The following is a 23,019-nucleotide window of genomic DNA, read 5'->3' on the forward strand; positions in this document are numbered from 1 at the left end:
TTGAAACCATTCCATATTTCTGCACTCAGATGGATCCAAACTACCCCACCTAAAAAAATTTGGATACAGTTGGTCCACCCAATGTAGGTAAGCCAAGAAGCTTGATCCTGCAGGAGAACATCTGCCAAACACATTTCTCATGGCACACTTAAATCTTTCACTACTCTGAGTCACAGACTGCTGTTCTTCCCTAATTCAGTCACTGAATTTAATAGCAGTGCAGAGGACAAAATAAAATTGTGTGATTAGATCACTTAATTTAGAACCACATAATCGTGAAGATTGGAAAAGGCCACTAGGATCAAGTCCAACTCCAGCCGGTCCCCACCATGCCCACTGACCACATCCCTCAGTGCCACATCTCCATGCTCGTTGAACACCTCCAGGGATGGTGACTCCCCCACCTCCCTGGGCAGCCCATGCCAATACCACTCTTTCTGAGATAAAATTTGTCCTAACATCCAACCTGAACCTCCCCTGGTGCAACATGAGGCCATTCCACTGCACTCACTGCTGACACTTGTACAGAACAGCTACTTGAAGCCAGGTCACGTGCACTGGAAGCCAGATTGCCTCAAAAAACATTGTAACTGCTACCTTCTGCAGCTGCAAAATTAATGCCTGGTGTTCCATGCATCCACAGACTGTTGAAAGATTCTCCACTGTTATTATGTTTGAAGAGTTTCTTCCAAATGTCATATTGTCATGTAACAACCACGATATTCATAACATGCAGGTGAACTTTCATATAGCCGAGGAGAAAATTAACATTCTTCTTTATCAAAGGAAATTGAATCTGATTTTTCATTCCATCAAAATGCTTCTTTGCCTTTCAGGACGAATCCCATCAATTGCTTTAACCCATGTATCTGTCTGGAGTCCGCTCTACACGCTATTGTAACAAAGCATGTCATCAAGGCAAATGAACATAATTACCAGCAAGTGCAAATATAGGGTTTCTGGATTCTTTTCTGAGACATTTCATGTGTGACCAATGAAAGCTGTTTACATTTTAAAGTAAGGACAAACTGTATTAGACTGGGAGATAAAAGGGCATACGCTAAACATTCCTGCAGAAAGCATCCTGCAGCTGTGATCACCACTACAGCCTTTCAGCCAAGTCTGCTCTCTTCTCCCCAGGTGTAAATGGAACCACATCTCCACGCACGGCCAAATGCAAAGCCATTTCAAGGGACAGCGGGGTGCTGTGCTCCCAGACAAGTCATCCTCAGAGAGATAACATAAATCAAGCTCCTGCCCAGGACAGGAGCGTGTCCCAGCTGTGAGACAGGGAAGTTACTTCATTTACATTACACTTATACCAGTTACATGTTAAATCTGTCCTGAGGCATGCTAATATATCAGGAATTCCAAGCCATGTTTCAAAACGCCCTGAGTTGTATAATTTCTTTCTGCATTACTACTTCTCAATTGAAATCAAGCCCTGACATTGAACTACATTTCTTCTTCCATTCATAAGTGCAAATTAGGCTATATGTTTAGAAAAAAGGCAGATTTTCAAGAAATGAGCTATGCCATGAGAGCAGCAAATGATCTGATCCCTAACAATCATACTTATGAGGACTAATCCAAAATGGAAATGCTCAACTGACTGTATTTTCTTCATTTTTTAGGAAACAGGTGAATATAAGTGCACTCTGGCAAAGAACACTATGCAATTAGGCTACTCTTAAAACCATATTTAAGCACAAGCTAATTTACAGGGCTTTATCTATCTTGGCTAGTCAAGAGTTCTTACGCTGTTTTATTTCTAGGGCAAATAAAATCACTCTCTTTGCTCTTGGCTGTGGCATCTAAAGGTAAAACACTCAGCGGTGCTCCCTGTGTGACTGCTGGAGGAGAGAGGATTAGAGCTGGGATCCAGCCCTGCTAACAGCAACGTTGGGCTCCCAGTCCCTCTGCTGCTCCTACACAACAAAAGCCCAGATGTTCCATGTACTTAGGCACAGTGACATCTGGATGCAGTATCTGCGCATGCAAATATCCCAGACGGGGCCCACCTGTGCAGCTGACACATGTAACAGCATTCACCAGCAGATCTTCAAGCAAAGCACAACTTCTGTGCTGTCAGTGCTTGGGCTTGCCCAGGGAAAGAAGAAAGCATTTTGGTTTGGGCTGATACTGAGGAAAATGGCCACATGTTGCAGCTGCCATGCTTTGTTATTATTACACCAACTTTCCCCACCCCAATGCCTGTTTGAGCAGCTTTCTTAATTGAGTTTATTCCATCATTTTTTCACAAGCTACCATTCCCCTTACATCACATCCCACACATACACTAATGTTATGGCCTGGCAGTACTCCTCCTAGCAGCACCCGGAATGTCACTGCCCTTGTAAGTCATACGCCACTCAAAGGTTCAGTACTGGGCACTGCAAAAAAAGAGGAAAAAATAAAATAAATAAATAAATAAATATAGACACACACATATATACAGGCTATTTATATTATTAGGCTCCCAATGTTACTGATAACAACCAGACCCTGCTGCTAGTACCATGATCACTTAAAACTCCAAGGCAGAAAGTAGGACCAGCCAAACGCCTTTGGCAGGAAGCTGCGTTCTCTGCAAGTGACTGAGACAGTGTTCCCTCTCAATTCCATCCATATTTGTTTCTTTGGAAAAGGAAAGTGTGTTTCTGACCTTGCTTTGCAGCCACAGCACCACCATGGCTTGATGCTGTGACCTCCTGCCCTGCCAGGGAAGTAAACCTATTCACAGTGCCATATCTCCAATGAAATCATAGCGTTCAAACTCTGAATATGAGCAGTGCTGTGACAACACGAGCATCGCCTTCTGCCTGGTGATGCTCTTCTCTCGTGATCCCTTGCACAGCAACTGCATGTTGACAAGGGCTGCTAATAATTCTTTTCTTCCCTTCTAATTATTCCAAAAAGAAGCAGCACTGAGCTAAAAATACCCTGAGCGTTCTCCAGATCTGCAATTACTCTCAACTTGTGCTTGTCTACACCATTTCTTCAGCTAATCACTACAGCACCAAACATGCCAGAACTGTTTGAAATCAGCATTCAGTCTCAGACACAGTAAAGGACTAATAATGAATATTGTTTACACACATTTAATTCAACATACCAGAAGCAACTTTCTCACTCTCTTTAGCATTTTATTTGCTTATAAATACAAGTCAATACCACAAGATGGCACTTCCTTACTTGCAACACATACTATTATAAACACGTACCCTCTTCAAATACTCCCAGATGTTTACAACATGTAACTTTTCAGTGGTTTTGAAACATTTAAAAAAGCAAGGCCTGCTACAAACCGTATTTGTGTTTGATGTATATTAAATGAGGTCAGGTAATTAAATTCAAAAAAAGAATTTATAAATATTTCAGATAAGAAAATTTAAATACAAAAGCAGAGTTTGTATTAATTAAACGGAATAACAATTTAAACTGGCCATAATGTATCTACATGCTTTTGTTTAATTTAAAATACTTTTTAAACAATCAGGCCCTCTAGCCATTCATCAGAGCATCCATCTATCTACTCAACCCTTTAAAAAATACTTTCAGTTCAGAAACCACCTAGGCTTCTTCTTAGCAATCCTTATTCTGTCCTGTAGGTGGAAATGAAAAGAAATCATATTCCAGACTAGAAAACAGGATAAGAAGGAAGAAACTTTAAAAAACCAGATAACTTCAGACACTCCAACTCACTATTCTTTGCATTTCTCAAAATACGTGATCCAGTTTTAAAGTCTTTGAACGAAATGTAAACACTAGAAAACTCATTGTTGAAATATGTGAAGAATAAAGAACCCTGCACTAATATAGTGCATAATGATGCTGTGTCAAACTTGTCATTTACGGTAAATGTCACATTTTCTTCCAGATTGTCATGCTTTTTTTCTTTTTCTTTTTTTTTTTTGGACCAATTCCATTTGATGTTGGCAGACTTTCTTATTTTAATTCCCATTGCTCAACAGGAAGAGATGCATTTTCCAGTTTCTTCAGGAAAGTTTCACAAGATCCAAGACTTTGACTCCATTATTTTTTCTTTAGTAACGAGGTGGCAAAATGTTAAGCTTGCAGTATTTCTGTTCTGCCTGGTTATTACACATCAGGAGATTCCTCAAAAAACTGAGAAGTCTGAGAGTTACAAAAAAGAAAGTGGTTAAGGCAGTCGATGTCTACATTTGGATTTCTTTTCTATGTTACATGTCAATGTCTCCATCATAGGCTAAGGTTAGAGGCTTCTGTTGTGGAGGAGTGCTTTGATGCTGCTTGCTTTTTTTGCTGCAAGAAAAATAAAAATATTTCAGGAGGCAAAAAGCGTAAACGGTAACACTGTGTGAAGCTCAGACACACCAACATAAAAAATGAACTTCAACATAAAAATCAGCTTCCCACACTGGCTATTTCAGTTTGCAACCAGGTGACATGGCAGCATGGAGGCTTCTTCCAAGAAAGCCGGCCTGGAACTACTTGTGTGTTATTCCATGGGTGGTGTGGACACGCAGCCTGCCGAGAAAGGGCAGCTCAGTGTGCAGCCAGCTGTGCTTATCATCTGGAGAGGAAATCAAACACATTTGTCTCTGGTATCTTCTCACAGATGATAAAACAAAGAACACCTCATGGAAAAAAATGAAACATGAGCTGCCTAGACCTGGGATATTCCTATTCTTTTCCTTGAAACAACAATAGTTATTACTGAGAAATACACTTCCGCACTTCCAGTCTTCAAGTGATGGAGAAGCATGTAATGCTACTTCACAAATTCTCCACTGAGCATGCTCCATTGCAGATAATCAGTAGCTATATCACTCAAAAAACACAGAAGCTACGCTTCAATGCATCAGCCAAACACTGCTTTTAATTGAAGAGAGAATGAGAGAAATAATGAGAGGGAATAAATTCTGGGTGAAATAGGGTAATGCTGTTGTTAGGACATGGATGAACTCCGTCACCATGAAGCCCCCCCATAAGATGTGCTGGTGCAGAGCAGAGCTTCAGCATGCACGGTGCCCTATTTCTAACAGTGGCTGGTAACAGCAGCTTTGGACACAAGGTGTGCCTTCTCCTGAGGTATTCACTGCAAAAACTTACATAGAGATTTCCTGAGCTAAGACGTAGACCCAGAAAGCCATGCTTAACACCAAGAAAGCCACTCTCCCATTAACTGTTCTGCCATCTTCTACTCCATTTATCTTTCTGGATGGACAGCCCCTACCAGTAAGCTCACAAGGTAGTAATGCGCAGTGTGAAAATAAAGATCTTTTGTTTATTTTAAACACTTCATCTGATGCCTCCTACTTCTTACACTGCATGAGATAAAGATTCCCTGGGCCCTTTTCCAACTCCATTCACGATTTCATAGTTCTCTATTGTATTCTCCCATCAAACACCATTTTCCAGCTGAACGACCCCATTATTTTTGGTCTTTCCTCGAACAGGAAGTAGCTCCTACCTCCAATTCTCTCCCTTGCCTTTCTTCAGCTTTTTTTTTTTTTTTAATAAGAATCCAATAAACAATAAGAAGCCATTCCTAATCCCACCAGAATTCTGAATATATAGGTCTACTGATAACCAAAAGTAATTATTTCCCCGCATGACCACCACACATCTTCACAATCATGTAGGTTAGCATCTCTAACGTGAGGAGTTTTAAATTGCTCTGAGGTAGAGGCCAAATGAGGGTAGGTCTCTAATCCAAGTTTCATTCTTCCTTAATGCCTTAAGGATTAAATCTTAAAAACAAGTGAGCAAACAAAGCCCAAAACCCTGTGCCACACTCACCACATCAGAAAGGATGTAAAAATCAGGAGGGCTATGATGAGGAACCCGCTAGCTGATACTCCATACACCCACATCTTCAGCTTACCATCTGTTGGAAGATTGGAAAAAAGACAAAGAAAGAAAAAATAAAACGTTTTGTAAATGAATTCTTCTCAAGAGGATAAGAGGAAACACACAAGCAGAACTCATAGCATCATTGATGGGAAACACAACAGTGAGTTGCTGGGAAAAATCCATCAAAAATGTTTTTGATAGGAAAGGCATTCCTGTAAAAATCAATTTCTTTGAACACACAATCTTAACTTTGGTAAGGACTTCAGATGCTTTTTGATGAAAGCTGAAAGGAACTCTTTGTGTCAGCTTTCCAGAGCAGCTCTATTTCATAACCCACAGCCAGTCTGTACTTGTGGGTCACTTGGGGTAGACGTCAGCACACCAAAGAGGAACCAGCTGCTCAGAGCTGAAAAGTGTCTGGGCAACAAATGGGAATAAATTCAGCTTAGAGGAAGAACAAGGATAGGCTTTGTAATAGTAAGAGGGATGAAGCTGTACCACAGGAAACATAACAAGCTTCCAAAATTGAGATAGGGCTGCCAACAGGGCTGCATGATCTGTCCCCATGCAATGGCAGGGGACTCACTCTACAATCCATGCAAGAACCCCTCCACACACATTTCACTCAAGTGTTGTGAAACACTTCCTTCTGATAGGAAGTCTTAATACATATTACTGGGACAGGTTATGAACTAAAGCTCTCCATTAATAATAATCATTTTTAAAAGATCAATACTGCTGCTTCCTGCTCAGTTCTGGCTGTAAATAATTCCTGGTGGATGGACGTGGTGATATTTTCTCCACACAGCAGCAGTCGGAGCTGATTCATATCAGCAGAGTTATTAATCCATCCTGGAGGCAGAACTACGAGCCCTCTCCATGCCCACAGACATAGGCTGACCGAGACCATTGCCAGTGCACTCAAGCACGTGGGGACTTTCTGCATAAGACAGACAGGGAACTTATTTTTCTTTTTATGTTGGAATGATCATTTTTTTTTTCAAAAGGAAACATATTTAATCAGATCCCATTTTTTTTCCTGGTTTTGGCTGTGGGCTCTTTTCCCTCCAAGCTTTGTGAGAAGTCTGAGTATTGCTCACAGACTTTCTCCTCTTCTCTAACCACTTGCAGCCTATCTTCCCCGTGAGAACTGCTCTGTTCATCATGACAGGTTTTACTTCTTCTCCTGACGGTCAGGTATGAAATTTACGGCCAAGAAACATTTAACAGTGCTGCAAAGGGTTTGTCACAGCAAGCACATGGCACCCCACCAGGTCTGCTATGAAGGCAGACAGGCTCTCCAGCTGCAATACGAAGGCACTGGACCACACCAACCAATAATTTAAACAATACTATTTAAAAAGTTTCTGTGTTGAACTCTGGCCTCCCAGAGCGTGGCAAAGAATGGAAAAACAGCCAGATTCAAAATCAGTTCTGCGTGCTCCTGCAGAGCATTTGAAAGAACAAAAACATCAAGACCCATTAAATCATTATAAAATTTGTGTTCCAAACCATAACCAGGAAGGAAAACCACAAATTAAGTACAGAGGGGCACATATACTTCTAGTGACAGATACAAGTCCTTAGACATACACAAATGTCAAGGACTATAGCTCTGAAGGATGATAAATGCCATCCGTACAGGGAGCACTCACCACAGTTTTGCTATCAAGAGCATAACTAGTAGGCAACAGTGGTCTCCTGGTTCTGCTAGCACTAATTACTGCAATCTCCCAGATGAGTAAGCCTCAGAGCCTGTTTTAAGGCACTAATTACATATTTTGTCAAGAGGGAAGACAAAGGGGAACAGTGTGAAGAGCACCAGCCTTGAGCTGGGTCTGAAGGGCACATATAGACTGAAGAAAACCTACTGGATGGGTTGATGATACACAAATGTAGCATGTTCATTTATTTACCATACATTGTTGCTGTAACATTTATACTCTAATACTACATAACACTATGTTCTGTTGAAGCTCCTTAGTCCCTGTCTCTGTCTTTTGTCCTAGTGGAGAACAGGCTCACAAACGCTGCGCTGAGGTCAAGCTCACCAGAAGGAAGCTTTGCAGCCTGGAATGCTGATTAAAACAGGACTGCAGCATCCACCTACACCTCTCTCCCTTTTTCTAACCTCATAAAGTTATCAGCTGAAGATGTGACACCTAAGGAAGACAGCCCACAGAGGGCCACAGTTGCTGACAAAGAGGCAATTAACCCCAAACCTGTGACTCAAACAGCTGGTGAACTATATGGGTTTCTGGATGATGAGTTTGGTCAAAAACCAGCCAACTTTAAAAGGCTGTGGACCAAGCTCTATTAGCTCTGAGACTGTCAACACAAAGGTTAACTACCGTATGCAAATCAAATATGTAAATGTAACATTCAACGTGCAATCACATATATCAGACAGAATTATGGTTCCCGGAATCCCCCAACAGAACCTTAAATTGCATGTTTTCTAAAATCTCATGTTCATTACAAGCTAATAGGAAAGAAAGGCAATGTCAGAGAGCAGAAGACAGGGAAGATGGGACTAGCACGATATAGAGGCAACTGAAGTATTTCAGTAAAACTTGACTTATCTGATACTTTTGTTGCTTATTTTCAAGTTATATTTCCATATCATAAATTTAATATGCATAAGTTAATTTTAGTCATAACCAAAATGGTGACCAGCTGTGACAGCTACTGCATCAGTCTTGTGCAGCAGTGAGGTGTGTTGCAGCCCGTGTGCCCGTTCCAGCTGGGAACGATGACAAACAAGCCACAGAAGTACTCAGGACTCACTGCTGCTTAGACACGGCAGCCTGCCTGCTTCTGGCTTGTTTTTGTTCTCTCAGTGTCTTAACTCCAACAATTAAAACTCCAAACTCTATGCTTTCTACTGTATTTTTTCAAGCACTTTTGAAATATGTCAAGAAACAACCCATGTTGTCTTTAATGAAGTCTCAAGCACTTTTTGCTCAGAATCTTCTGAAGTGCTACTGAAGTCTTCCCTGGTCCAAATGCATTACTTACCGAATCATCACAGATAATTCCAAGCATCCCCCCAACTGCATTTAAGTATACTTTTGCAAAATATTGTTGCTTTATTCTCTTTGCTATCTCTCAACATAAGAGATTGTGATTACTCTGTACAATCACAAAGGAATGAAAGATGACACACGAGTTAGAAACCGTGAGGCCGCTCTGCAGCTCCAGATGCAATCTCTGATGTTATGATCTACAAAGCTTGTATCTTTCTTCTGCAGAAACACTGTAAAGAAAATTTATTCCATTCATATTTAAGTTTTTCACCTGGATTAAAAGGTTGAATAGACCATCCTTTGAAAATGTCATGCATTTTGGAGTTGACGGGTTTATTTTTTCCAGAAATCGTCTTAACATCAGCCTTCTTATCTTCTAAACCTGGTACCTTCATGCAGTAATCCAGCAAACCATTTGATCTCATTATTTCTGTATATCCTCGCTCACAACCGCAGACTCCTCTCTAGGTAATAAAAGGGAATTCAATATTAAAATGTTAGTATCCTTTCACAGGACAGCACAAATTGTATGTAAACTATCAAGAAATGGCAAGTTACATCATATGTAACTTTACAACATCATATGTACACCATACGTAAATTACAACATGTAATTACTAAGTTCACTGACACGAAACCAAACAGGCCACAACCTGGTGCTGCAAACCCACTTCAGCTAAAACAACCATAATATACTTGGGGAATTGGTTAAAAGAGTAACTCGATATAGAAGAGTAATAAATAATAATAAATAAAAAATGATAAGAGTAATAAAAGAGTAGCTCAATATGGAAACATTCTCATCACAACAGGCTTAACCATAGGCATCTGTGGCCTGATCCAACTCCTCTTGTCAATAACAAAAATTAGTAGTGACCATGATGGGCATTAGAAGAAATGAATTAAGAAGCAATCCCAATTCAGACCCAACTCTCCATTCCAATCTATTTCTGCTCTAGTATTTCACAGAACTATCTATAAGGAAGCATTACCCCTCTGACCAAATATCTGCTATGCTGGACCAGTGCAGGCAATTTCTTCCAGAGGTTTCTTAGAATGTGGTGGTTCACTAAACAGATACTCCATTTTCTGGATGTCTAATTTAATATAGCTTTTTTAGATTGCATTTCTTTTCTAATTATCCTATAATTACAATGCCCGTGTGGTGGTCTGATATGCTCTGCACGATCCAAGCAGAAAACTGATTTACAGTATATGTGATAAGAATTTAACCCTGTTATCACGGTTTTTGCTACAGCCCCCCCAACTTGTTGACAGACACAATCCTGAGCTTTTGGTGCGAAAGGTGCAGGATACCTCAACAGTTTTTACAGCTAAGAAATGCATGTCTACCTATCACTTTACAACAACCCGTACACGAGCTCGCATCCACTGCTAATTCCTCCCATAATTCCTCCCACAAGATACTCAGGTGAGACTGAGAGCTGTGGAAGCTAGTTTTAAAACAGAAATATCTACACCTCAGCTGTATCTGGCTATTTTAAGGTTTTATGCTGTCACACCACTGACACGGAGGACAAGGAGAAGACATTTTTGGTAGCTCTGAATCTAGCCTTCAGTACCTACAGGAAGAGACATTTGTAACCTCAGAGGCAAAGAGGAGACGGGGGCTCAAAGATCCAGCGGGTGCTGCAGATGCTCACCATTTCAGCAAGCAGGTCAGTTCTGGCTTTGCTTTAGGGGTTACTGTGGAGGTAGTGGGAGCAGGCTGCTACAGCTTCCTTGTACTCACAGGGGCCTCCTGCATCCATGCAGGAGCAGGAGAGCAAATGCATTTTTATCTCCTCGCTTACTAAAGTTTTAAACAGTCCTCTTGCTATGTGGCAGTAAAACAGCATTCAATGAATACTAGACCAGAAGGTTCCAAACTCTCCCCATGAAACAAAACCAAAATTGTAACAATTCTACACTTACACACCTTTACTCATCCGCGCAGAACTACGAAGCTTTTGGACTGAAATTCCTACTACTGCCTCGAGGTGGTATCATGGGCATGCTAAATTATCTCCTAGGTCCTAGAATGCGTTTAACATACAAAGGTAATGAAAAAGGTTTTGCAATGTTCACTCCTCAGCCACATTCTGCAGCAGCCAAGTACCTGGGTGCAGTAGGAGAAGGGTTTTCTGCATGCTGGGCTGCAGTGCTGAACTTCAGCAGGTTTGGTCTGAAGAGCACACCCTCCTGGAAAAGGAGAAGTTACTTGCAAAACAGAAGAGTGCTTTTCAAACGAAAGAGAAATGGGTATGTTTTACAATATTTTTGACTTGGATCACTGTACTGCAGGAAGTGGTTGCTTGCTTATTTTAAATGGCTAAGTACTAGACTACTGAACACATTAGCATAATATCTGTAGGAATCGTATTAATTAATTTCACAAGGCAGGGAATTATTATCATACCCATCTTATTAATAGAGAAAAGAGATATACAGACTTAAGCAATTTGCCCCAGGCCACATAGGAAGTTGGGGACAGAATCAGGAATTAGATGCAGATCTTCTGTGTCCTCATTAATGTCTTATCTACATAAGAAGACATAATCCACATAACACCTTAGCCCATTCACACTAGGGAAATTCTGTGCTTCTATAGGAATAAAAAAGTGTTAATGAGCTCTTAACTACTTGGCAACCTTCGCACATAAAACTTTTGTATATTATCTTAACTACTCAGTATAAATAGAACTGGATACCATTTTCATTCCTGCTCTCTCTTCATTCATCCTGCGCATACCAAGATAGATCCTGCAGATGTGCAAGCCCTATTACCTTTGCCAACCTCTTGTACAGCTTCAAAGTGCTGACCATGAATTTCACTTTTCATCCTGTGCAGGAGGAATTTGTAGGTCACAGCACCAGCAGGAATCTCACAGTCTGAGTGATCTGAGATTCCTGTCTATTGAATAGAAGAAGCATTACAGAAGCTGGGCTCTTTTCCATTGCAGGTGATTTTCTCTTCCCTTCTCCACAGTTACAAGAAGGCTTAGGCAGGCCTGTTAGTATAGGCACACTCATTTCCTCCTGTGGCTAATACAGCAGTCATAAAATCATAGAATCATTAAGGTAGGAAAAGACCACTAAGATCATCTAGCCCAAAAGTCAGTTAGGGTACTTCACCCACATGTCCTCGTGCAATGACATGTGAGATGACCTGACAGCAAGGCTGCTGAGTGCCCACCTTTCCTACTCACAGCTCTAAACTGAAACCTTGGGGAAATCAGGAAGGAAAGCTCTCCAACTGCCCTCTGAACATGTGGTGCAGAAGAAGAAATACCTGGAAGAAGACTTTTCAGCCACGTGTGCTTTTGGACATACCTGTGACATTTATTCCATCTGAGCGCTGACACCACACTGTGCGCACACTGTCTCTCCAAAGGCTGGTTTTCCACAGGTATTCGTAACACCTCCCTCCTGCAACATCAATACCAGTCAGCCTTCACTTTCCAATAAAACCTGAGTAAGCTCTTGTGCAGGACAAACCCTGGCAAGGCTACCTGAGCAAGGCCGTGTTTCCACCACTTGTCCAGAGCAGCTGTCTGTGTTCTCAGCAGGCTGACCGATGAGCGCCCTGGAGCGAGCCTGCCGTCCCGTTGTTTCAAAGCTCCTGCCATCAATGCATGTGAGCTCGCAGGAGCTCCACTCTGACCACTCGGTCAGGTGGCAGTCACCTGCATGCAGAGAGAATAAATCACAGGTTTGCAAAAGGAATCGGCCTTAAAGGATTAAGGACAGGCTGAGTACAACGGCTTTAACAGTGAAATAACACCAGTTTATCACCCAATGGTATGCATTATTCAGATTTTCTGCTTCATGAGAAATCTCATTTTCTCCAAAAAGAAAGTCTTTTTCAGGTGATCTAGAAACAGCAGACTGAGCATTTACCTGATCTGCTGAAGTACAAATTCTTACTGCAGCAGCTGACAGTGCTCAGCTATGCAAGCAACTCAGTCTCAGAAAGCTATTACAGACAGATACGTAGTGTGACTTTCAAAAGACTTTACCTGGGCAAGGCACAGAGCATGGTAACTGCAGTACACTCTCCTTCAAAGGTAGCTCACCACATAATGTGCTTTCTACTGGCTTGGATGTAGCAGAAACAGATGCATCATGCACTACGCACGTGAGGTTGCGGACTTGCAATCCATCTCCACACTGTCCACCCTAGGAAATGACAGAAAAGAAAGAGACAATCATTGCTGCTGCTAGCAGACAGCAGAAGAAACACACCTGACTCCACCTAAAAAGAACTCAAAGATATAAATCCAGTTTCTGGGCTGCAATAGTACCCACAGTTATGGGAAAACAGATGCAGATCATCTCTGCACACAGTTCTACAGAAGCTCAGAGGCAATGGAACATGAAAAAGTGTGTTGCAGCCCAAGTGGGGAGAAGAGCACATAAATCCTTTCCTTTCCACATGTGGGAGATGTGGGAAAACAGGAGTCACTGAGCAGATGGGGCAGAGCTCAGGCGGGTGCTTCCCCCAGCACAGCATTGGAAAAAAACAAATGTGAAGAGCACAGCTTTAGGAATGCTGATCATTGCCCAGGCAGCAAAGCTCCCAGAAGAGATGGGTACTGTAAAAGCTGAATACAGTCTTTGGGGCAAGCCCTCCATGTCTTTAGTTAGAGCTTGTGTATTTACTGATTCTTAAGGAATGCCCAGTTCAATAAACACAGAGATGGCTTTTCTGGCTTCCCTGAAGAGGCCAATGGCAGAGCCCATTCAAAAAGAAACGAGCATTTCCATTCACCCCCTCTGGTGATACAGCCCAATATGGGGCACTTAAACGGTTTAAATTCAAACAGCAAAACCCCATCAACGCTTTTAATTAGGCTGCAGAGATTAACGCGTTATGTAATTTCTTAATTGTGCAGGGAGTTAGCGGTTCTGATGTGGACACAGATCACCTGCTTTACTGAAATGCCACTTGAAGCCAACCACAGTCTGTTAGCACTGACACCTGGTGTGAACAAGCAATAGGAGGCTCCATGCAAGCCATTCCACGCTCTTCAGCCCAGTCCTAAAATACTCCAAATTGCCATACACCAAACTACTTGCTGAAGACTTACTCTACCAGAAAATCAATATCATTTGGCTAACCGGATGATCAAGAGCTGAAGATGTGAGAATTGATGCCCTGAGGCTATTTCTAGAGGCTGGAATTGTTTCATTTTTCCCTGAAAAACAGAGCTGCAACGATGTCTGAGGTACACAACTTAAACCTGTGTGATGCTTTATGAACATGTGTCTCAAGCCTTGTGGAAATGGCACTTTGCAAAATTCAGTAAATAAAGCTCAAGAAGAAGGACGAAACATTGCTTTTATATAACCAGGGGAAATGCTACTTTGAATCACTTGGCAGTAGATTCTTTTAAAATAATGGACTTCATCTGTGGAACAGAATGGCTCCTACCAAGTTCATTTATTTGGCAGCGTGTCTGATAGCAGGAATCTCAAGAATATCTCTCCTGTAAACATGTGGTACCTTTTTCAATTTCTCCAGACCTCTTCTGTTGCTGACGCACAATGAAATGGAAATAGGGGCATAAATAGTTGGACTGAGAGTAGTTGCTTATCAAAAGCATCTTAGAGAAGCATTAGTGTAGATTTACCATATGCAGCCAGATCTCAAGTTTTTAACACCATGTTTCATTTTAGTCGGTCTGTAACGCACTGCTCTAAATTACCATTTCACTGCTGAAACCTCTATTGCAGCCTGAGATTAATGGTGTGTGAATAACTCATGCAGCTGTCAATTGGGTTAGAGTTCTTGGAAACTGCTGGTGGAAACAGTACGATGTGGAGAAAATTCTCTGGGGAAATGGGCACTGATCAAACTGCAGCCTGCGTGCAGCTCAAGAAGTGGATCAAGGAATTGCTGAAGATTACTGGAAAGGACAGAAAAACTTTTAAAAAGATACTTGTTCTTTTATAAACGAGTCGTAAATATACAAGTATTTGTCGACACAACGATGTATGAATAGGCATACAGCAGCAGAGAAATAAATATTAATAATATGAAAAGAATGCATTTTTTGGTAGCCTCCACTATAAAAGTTAGCGCGCCTCAAAGCAACATTTTTCATTCTTCTATCAGGCAATAATGACAATACATTTGTTTAGGATAAAAAAAAAAAAGAGAAATCATGGACTCTAAACCAACTCCAAACAAACATGTTAGCTTTTTAACAGTGCCTTCCATTTACTTGCTTTCACTCAAGACTAGAAATCGTTTTCACAATGAACTGAACGCATTCAAAAGATAAGGTGTTGTACTGTCATTTACAGAGGGAATGACAGCGGGCTTTTTTGATGTTTTTGGCAAGGTCATAAGCAATGCAGGAGCAATGCATTAACTTCCTTATCATTCTAAAAATTATTCACATTCCCCAAAATTATACATTTGAAGACCGAATTAATAGGTGTGGAATCAGTGGAAATTTGCTGCAGTGACGGCACAATGAGGACTCAGTGAGCAGCTGCTAATCAGAGGAGCACTGCTGAGGAAATGATTGAATATTCAAAACTTTGGGGACCAAATCTATATTACAAGTACTCTTCCATGGGAGGGTGTAAGCTGAGGTCTGCCCATACAGCAGCCACCTCTAGCACACCAACAGCACAAGGGCTCACAGTCCCAATGAGATGCTTTGTTGAAATGTGCCTTTAAGAAAAGTTCTCCCTTTTTAGCTTTCATTGGGATTCATGTGTATTCACAATCATCTTAGGTAAAGAACTGACTGGCCAATGTTTTCATAGGTTGATGAGCATCTCATCAGGTAAAAGTTTTCCTTACTGAGAAACCATTGTCTGAGTACAGTTAAGGAACCATCTTTTAAAACACTTTAAATTAGAAACAGGGTTCTTGGTCTTCTTATCAACGTTAGGCAGCTAATTCTTGATAATATCCAGCTACTTGGCTTGCACTCCTTTAATGAAAAAATTATGAACACTGTCACCCACTACTAATTTCTATTTTCTAATTATTATTTTTTTTACTAATCAATGTTAAACACTTCAGCTCCCATGGGAAAAAGACTGATGTAATGCAACCCTTTATGATGATGTGTACTGCCCATTTTCTGAGTTCCACATCCCTCTGAATGCAGCAGAAATGCCCACACCTACAGGAGGGGTGCTCGTGGCATGGGGAATTGCCTGGGGAACAGTGCACTGATTTACAGACTGTGAAAGCAAGCACTACAAAACACTTAGCAGGCTGTACTCCTGAACACACACACACCTCTAATTATTCACACAAAGTCAATTTAGCATAAAATAGTCCTTCTACAATTAAGAAATGCAGTCTCAGTTATCTCATAAAACAAGGAAGAAATACTTCAGCCTTATAATGAGTCGTCCTGTTCACATTACTCCAGGAGGACAATTTCACGACATGCATTTTGGTCTTACCATGGGATGTATTTACGTTCTTCTACAAAGCATCCTTGAAAACACGACTTCTGAAAGCTTTCTTTGGAAAGTACACTTAAGCTTCTTTTCCAGAAAAGCACAGGAATAAATCACCTTGTATTTATGAACTACATTTAATTCCTAAGCACCTCATTAAAGAGAACTAAACATGGAAAAAAATGGCTCCTCTCCTAAACAAAGCAAAGGGGGGAGAAACTACAACACAGTAATTTAAGGAGAGAAGCAAGCTCTATCTCACTGCAAGTGCAGGATGATATCTGGCTAAGCAAAGGCTGTGATTACTTGCTCTGAGCTGAAATATAGCGTGGTTCTGGATGTACACACTTTTAATCTGCATGATGTGTTATTTTTCTAGAATATGTGGGGCCTTAATTCAGCTTCTCTACTAATTCTTTTATCAGCTATGTTAGCTCCTCTGCTTGAATCGCTCATCCCTAATGCTTAGCAGAATTTGCTTACCTCTGCTGGACAAAATATCAGCTAAAGATGTTATACATAAATAAATACTGAGTGCAGCACATACAAAGGCTGAATTCACATCCTTATCTGCAACGAGCTGTTAAGCACAGGAATGAAGAAGAAAGGTGACCCTAAAATGTATTTCTGGTTCTGTGATCCTGAGCTGTCCAATACTCTGTAATACTCCAAATTTCATCTCCAAAAAGCCATGTAAATTCTGGCGTTTGCTATTGGTCCATCAGCTGCAGCCAGAAATAGAACAAGCATTCAAGTCATGCATGCTGCACTAAAGGGCAGATCAGAAAACACAAATAATGTGTGTTCACTTCCACTTTGGTCATCCATTTCCTACATTTGGCAATATGGAAAATCAAGCAGGGGCCTGTGCGTAGGTCCTGTGCCTCAGGATGAGAAGGAGCATTTCTCCACCTGAACCACAGCAAACAGGGCTCTCAGCAGCCCAAGCAGGCTTCATCGTGTCTGAGAAACTCACACAAGCTGCCCATTAGTTACCAACTAATCTATTTGAATACAGAAGACGTCAAGTAACAGCTAAGGAGAGAAGAAAAAGCGCAGGGGGAAAAAATATCAATTCAAGGCTGACAGTGGCCAATGGCAGTGGGAGAACGACTGCAGTGTGGAGGGCAGAGCCCACATTGACTCCAGCCATCCTCCAGCTGTTAAAAAGAGCAAGAAGGAGCCCACAATCCTTGCAGGAACACTATTGCAGGAAAAAACCTAAAAAACCTCCTATATTGTTCTTAGAAGAAGAGACAAAGCTATTTTCTCGTTAGAGTCACTTTATATAACTAAATTATAGGTCACCACAACTATGCTTGCTCAAGCACATTCACTCCATAAATCTTCTTTAATACATCTATAAGCTCACACTACGTGAACCTATATTGCTATAAATCGCTGCTGCCAGCTGAGAGACCACGCGCACAGGTTTACATGCCTGAATTTCCCCTGCGTCTCCAGCAACTGGAAAAGAAACACCTCCCTCTCAACAAGGAAGATCTATGGTTACCCCAAGGTGGCTGTGAGCCGTACCTGGAGTCTGCAGGGTGACCAGGGCCCGAGATGCCAGCTGTAGCAGGGCTTCACCGGGCAGCTGCGGTGCTGGCTGAGCTGTGCTGGGCAGGGCCGGCCCTCGGCCGCAGCCTTCAGCAGCACGGTGCGCCCGCGCACCATCTGGCCTGCGGAGAGAAGAGATGGCAGTCAGCAGGAAGGAATGGATCTGGGGTCAGCATGGTTACAAGCTCATCTTCCATCAATAAAAATGCTCTTTTTCAAAACAAACAAACAAAAAAATAATAAAGCAATTATTGGGGAAGACTATTCGGCTGATATGGATGCAATTACTGATCTTCTGCCGCGCGATGCAGTTGCTGATATTTCTGAGCACAGTTGTGTTTAAACACAGTTTTGTATGTTTCCCAAATACGTTATTTGTTTATGCAACACAGTTAAACACTTGACTAAATCCTGATCGTTAAATACGACAGGAAAATAATTCCTACGGAAGCATCACTTCTACCCCTGTCCATTCAATATGTTTCTAGAGATTTTTAACAAATGAAATCTTCCTTTTATGACCAATTATGTGCATCTAATTTGAAAACTGCGAACACCCTAATGGCTATTACCGTCCATAACCACTTCTGCCATTTCCATTAAAATCCTATTTATTATTGGTGAAAACTTCTTCAGCTACTGAATGGAAAAAGCAATTATGTTACTACTTTTGAAATAATAAAACTGAATGCACTCATTAAAGTTACAGCAATTCCATTTCCTTTTCTTTTGCTGTCCATTTCTATCCAGGAATGTTTTCACTCAAAATGATTCAATTAGAATCCTGGCTCCAATTAAAAAGAAAACTGGAAAAAAGCCCTTATGCAATGGAAGGCATAACATTGTGGTGTGGATAAATCTTCTGCCTCGCCTCTCAACAGACGGGGATTTGAGAAACAGTTAAAAATAGGGAAAAGGATTCAGTAATAAGAGCACACCCATGCAAAACAGGTGCAAGCCATAATTGCTAACTCCCTGACCAGGAAAGAGAGCAGGCTTTGCAGTGAAGTATTCCCATTTGTATTTCAGCCATTTAGTTACCATCTTGGGTACTGCCATCATGAATGTCTCTGCAAGTAGGGCTTCCCAAAAAAAATCTGGCAAGTGAAAATTAAAAGCACACTCACCTGAAAATGCTACTGACACATCTCAGTGAGTTTTCTTACCTGTCCAATGCTATTCCCTCGCTCTTACCCACTGAATTCCATTTTTAAACCCATTTAAACCAATTTTAAGACTTTTTCCTTTTCGAGTTCTAATCCTCTGGACTGAGGAAGTTTGTAACAGAAGTGATGATAAAAGCTCTTATCCACATGACTGTGCATCCAGCCATTGTAGAATTAGATACATTAGGAGGTGGAAGAAACCCTCCTAGCTGAGAACAGAAAAAAGGTAAGGTGCACCAGGAGAGCAACCATTCTGCTGCTAGCACATGGAAAGAGAGGGTTGCAGCAATGGAACTCAAATACCAAGGTACCTGTAAGCAGGAGAATGAGAGAAGACCAAGGGACGTGATGCTGCTTACTCCAGAATGGGAAGTTCTGCGAACCAGCCTCTAGCACATTCAGGGATGCTGCAACCAGCAGCGATGTGCAGCTCATAAAATTAGGCTGAATGTTAGCACGTAGCTCTGTGAGCTCTAGGAACTGGTTAGCAATGGAAAAGGTTCTTAGAGAAAGCAGGAAAGCTGCAGCTGTGGGGTTTGCAGGAGACAGCACAGGGGATGCCTGGGGCAAGCAGTTCACTGCTGAGCCCCACAGGCATGAGCTGGAAAGTGGCAGCCATAGCTCCGAGTTAAAGATCTGAGCTCATGTGGAGGGGCTCAAAACCCTGAAGTATTCATCAAGCTATTTTAATTAAAGACGTAATTTCCTTTTATACTCTCCGCTTAACAACTTTCTAACAAACTGTAAATGGGAAGATCACAGGGTAAAAATCCCGATTTTCCTTTAAAGAGGAACTAACAACCATTATGTTTTTATTTACATCTTATTTCCCCACAGTGGGTTATCCAAACCATTTAAAATCACTGCATTCACAATGGTCATATGGTGTTTGCCTCATTTCTCCTATCTCTTCCTTCCCATACCGTGAAAAAATCATGAAAGAAATTTTGCCTAAGAACTTCTGTTGAAATGTCTCTTGGGTGCAATCACTGCAGTGGATCTCTTAAAGCTCTGTGGTTTATTTCCTCACTCTATAAACATTATCTAGGTGCTCCATTGCCGCTCAAGGAGCAGAAAAACTCCACCTGTCTTTTCTCTCTAAATACCTTCTTTTTTACTGTCTATGCAGAACAGAAACTCCACGCATCTAAATTCATTTGCTTCCAACACAAACTCCAGGATAGAAAAGCAATCCTAGCTCTTTAATTTCCTGATGATTTTTTCCTTAATTTTGCAATGAATTAGCCACAGGTCTGTCTCCTCTGCTCTACAGCATTAAATGGGTGCTGAAAATTGAAAATAAGAAATAATTACTTGGGGATGTTTACACAGCAGTGTGTGTTAAACCCTGGGTAACTCAGGTTAAGTCCCACCATTTATCTGACAAGGTCACTTTCCTATGTGACAAGGCATAGGTTTAGTTGCTTTTATACTATTTAACACAGCTGTAGGAGAGAAATTATACCAGACTGGAAAATACTTACTTAGAAAAGTACAACTTCCCCGGCATTCACTTGCCTCAATAAAGGAAATACATCCTGCAGGGAAACATCTTTTTCCAATATGTTGCTAGTAGCTTTAATCCTAGGAGCACCATGCATTAACCAGGACTATACACCTTTCTGTAACAGTGCAGCAACTGGCACGAGGAAGCCCTGCTATGTAACACAAAGTCAATCTCAGGCCCCAGCCAGCATCCAGAGCAGATGCTGCACAGAACCACAGCTGCAACAAGCAAAATGTGCTACACGTCTCCGCAGGCTCAGTGCAGGCAGAGAAGAGATCTATTTTACTCATCATCATTTATAAAAATCAATATATTCGCCTTCGGCTGCTGTGTACCAGAACCATGTTAGATGTCAGAGCCACATACACAGCAGTACCGCATCGTGTTTGAATGCATTGTTCCATAAAATAAAACCTGGGCAAGAAAAAGGCACCATCCATTAAAATATACCACAGCAAACCAAGTTACTGGAAGAAAAGGACAGAATGAAAACGTTAGCAGCCTTGCTTGAGTTAAGAAACATGTGAAAGCATACATCTAGCAACACTAAATTTTGATCTGAATGATATTTAAATTATTTTTCCCTTTGAAATTGTTTCTGGTACTTTAGAGGACCCTTTACATGCTCTCCAAGAAAGCCAGAAAAGCAGAATGTTTTTCTGAGTGAACAGGAGAAGAGCAGAGCCAGTAACAGCACATACAGCTGATTTGCTGTGAATTATTTCTGACAAGTGTGCATTTAAGTCCTACAGTTATTGGCTTTATCAAAAAGTGGGCAATTATTTGTTTGGCAAAGGGAAGCAGAATCAGTGTTTACTACTCCATATTCCCACAGCTTGTTTGCTATCATTCTTTGGTTTCCTGTGTCTAATTTGAGGCTTAATCCTATTCTCACAAATGCCAAAGAGAAACTCATGGTGCAGTATTGCAGCCTGTCAACATTTGGGAAGGAAAGCTGCATGATACTCATCTGTGAAGTACCACCTGTGAGGGGGTACATCGATAATGACTTCTCTATTGATACTACCATTAGTAGTATTTATAGCCAACCGGAAGATAAAGAAGAAGCTGAAGGGAAGGTTTCTGCTGCTGGAAACACACAAGAGGCCAAGCTACAGGACTGGTGAAAAGGCACCTCCATCTCCTATGTTTCGTATCAGAATTCAAGGTAGGTTTCAGAGATGTTTACTGTCTGTACTTTCACAGAACAGTAACCTTCAGCTTTTGAATCATACATGTGTACAGCCTGATCTGCTCTAATTAGTTTTCTACTCACTGTATAACACTTATCTTGTCTGTGAAGCAGAAGATGACCCAGACTGAACTAAGCTCGTGTTTGACTATGTGGTTTAATTATCTTTAATGTGGCTTGACACCCCCAGCAAGGAACTCACAGAAGAGCTCCACTTCTGCAGGGCACTGAAGACTTCAGTTGGCTCAGTCCCTGCAGATGCCCAGCTTTGGCTTAGGACACAATGCAATTATTTGCTCCTTAAATGCATTACCAACCATCAATTCTTTAACTAGCCTTTAGGATTTGGATGAGCATTTCAGGATCAGGAATACGAGGTATGCCTCTATTTGTAGTAGCACATCTCTGTGCAGACTGTGCAGTCTGAGTGCTCAAGAGAAAAACACCTTCAGGCATTACACAGGACAAACTGCTCCATTAATCATGCTAAAAGCCATAAGGAAGTTACAACTTGCTTTTGCACTATTTATTTCAGTGAGTGATTGAACACTCCAAAAACATTCTTAAGTCCATTCAGCAACATGAGCATTAACCCTCCAAAATGGATTTTGAAGGAAAAATAAACTTTGGAATGAATAGTATTCCTAGATTTTAAAATACTATCTATGAATTATTCATTTATGTTAAGAGAGCACTGTTTTACAACAGGGCTAAAATCTCAGCAAAGAAAGAACGTCACTCATCCAAATATTAAGCTTCTTCTGTAACATGTTTTGATTTCTGAAATCAATCTGAAGAGATCATTTAATGGAAGTTACAAACTTTTTTCTTTTTGACCTTCAGTGAAATTGGTTTAAATATTTCCTGTATGTCTGATGCAATCTACAAGCCTGGGAAATAATATCATGAGCGTATTTGGAATACAATCTTCAATGCATTTCCTCGTATCAACACTGAAAGTTTTGTTTAACTCATACAGAAGTAAGGAAGGCCCTAATCCTCTTGCTTTTTCTACTCAGGTGAGCAGTATGGACTACATAAAACTTTGCTGAAGTTACTGGAGTCATACAAACACAAAGGGGGCTGGTCACAGGATGGATACAGCAGCATATAGTAACTCAAGAACAATATTCTTACTGTTTTTTTCTTCAAATTGATTTCACTATGTAGCTAAAAGTAATATGAAAAGCTTTTTATATCTCGTTATCAGGAATCCTGTAACTTCCTAGCACTCACTTTATCTGGGAGGAGTTAGTGTTTCCTATGGCTGAATTCTAAAAGTTTAAATTAAATAACAAA

General features: G+C 41.0%; 1 protein-coding gene across 4 annotated transcripts in view; it reads right to left on the reverse strand.

The window, feature by feature from the left end:
- Positions 1–3,129: 3,129 nt before the first annotated feature.
- The window catches only part of THSD7B (thrombospondin type 1 domain containing 7B), a 292,733-nt gene continuing 272,843 nt past the window's right edge, over positions 3,130–23,019 (reverse strand). For all 4 annotated transcript variants that reach the window (XM_042877909.1, XM_042877908.1, XM_042877910.1 and 1 more), the window contains exons 22-29: positions 17,832–17,977; positions 12,884–13,043; positions 12,377–12,550; positions 12,198–12,293; positions 10,984–11,066; positions 9,136–9,328; positions 5,785–5,872; positions 3,130–4,284 (exon numbers count right to left, since the gene is read on the reverse strand). In XM_042877909.1, the coding sequence (XP_042733843.1) occupies positions 4,203–4,284; positions 5,785–5,872; positions 9,136–9,328; positions 10,984–11,066; positions 12,198–12,293; positions 12,377–12,550; positions 12,884–13,043; positions 17,832–17,977 (1,022 nt within the window). In that variant the 3' untranslated portion in view covers positions 3,130–4,202. The remainder of the gene's footprint in view (positions 4,285–5,784; positions 5,873–9,135; positions 9,329–10,983; positions 11,067–12,197; positions 12,294–12,376; positions 12,551–12,883; positions 13,044–17,831; positions 17,978–23,019) is intronic.

The sequence above is a fragment of the Lagopus leucura genome, unplaced genomic scaffold (genome assembly GCF_019238085.1).
Source record: "Lagopus leucura isolate 7727_CA_CO unplaced genomic scaffold, USGS_WTPT01 Super-Scaffold_100019, whole genome shotgun sequence".
Taxonomy (NCBI): Eukaryota; Metazoa; Chordata; class Aves; order Galliformes; family Phasianidae; genus Lagopus; species Lagopus leucura.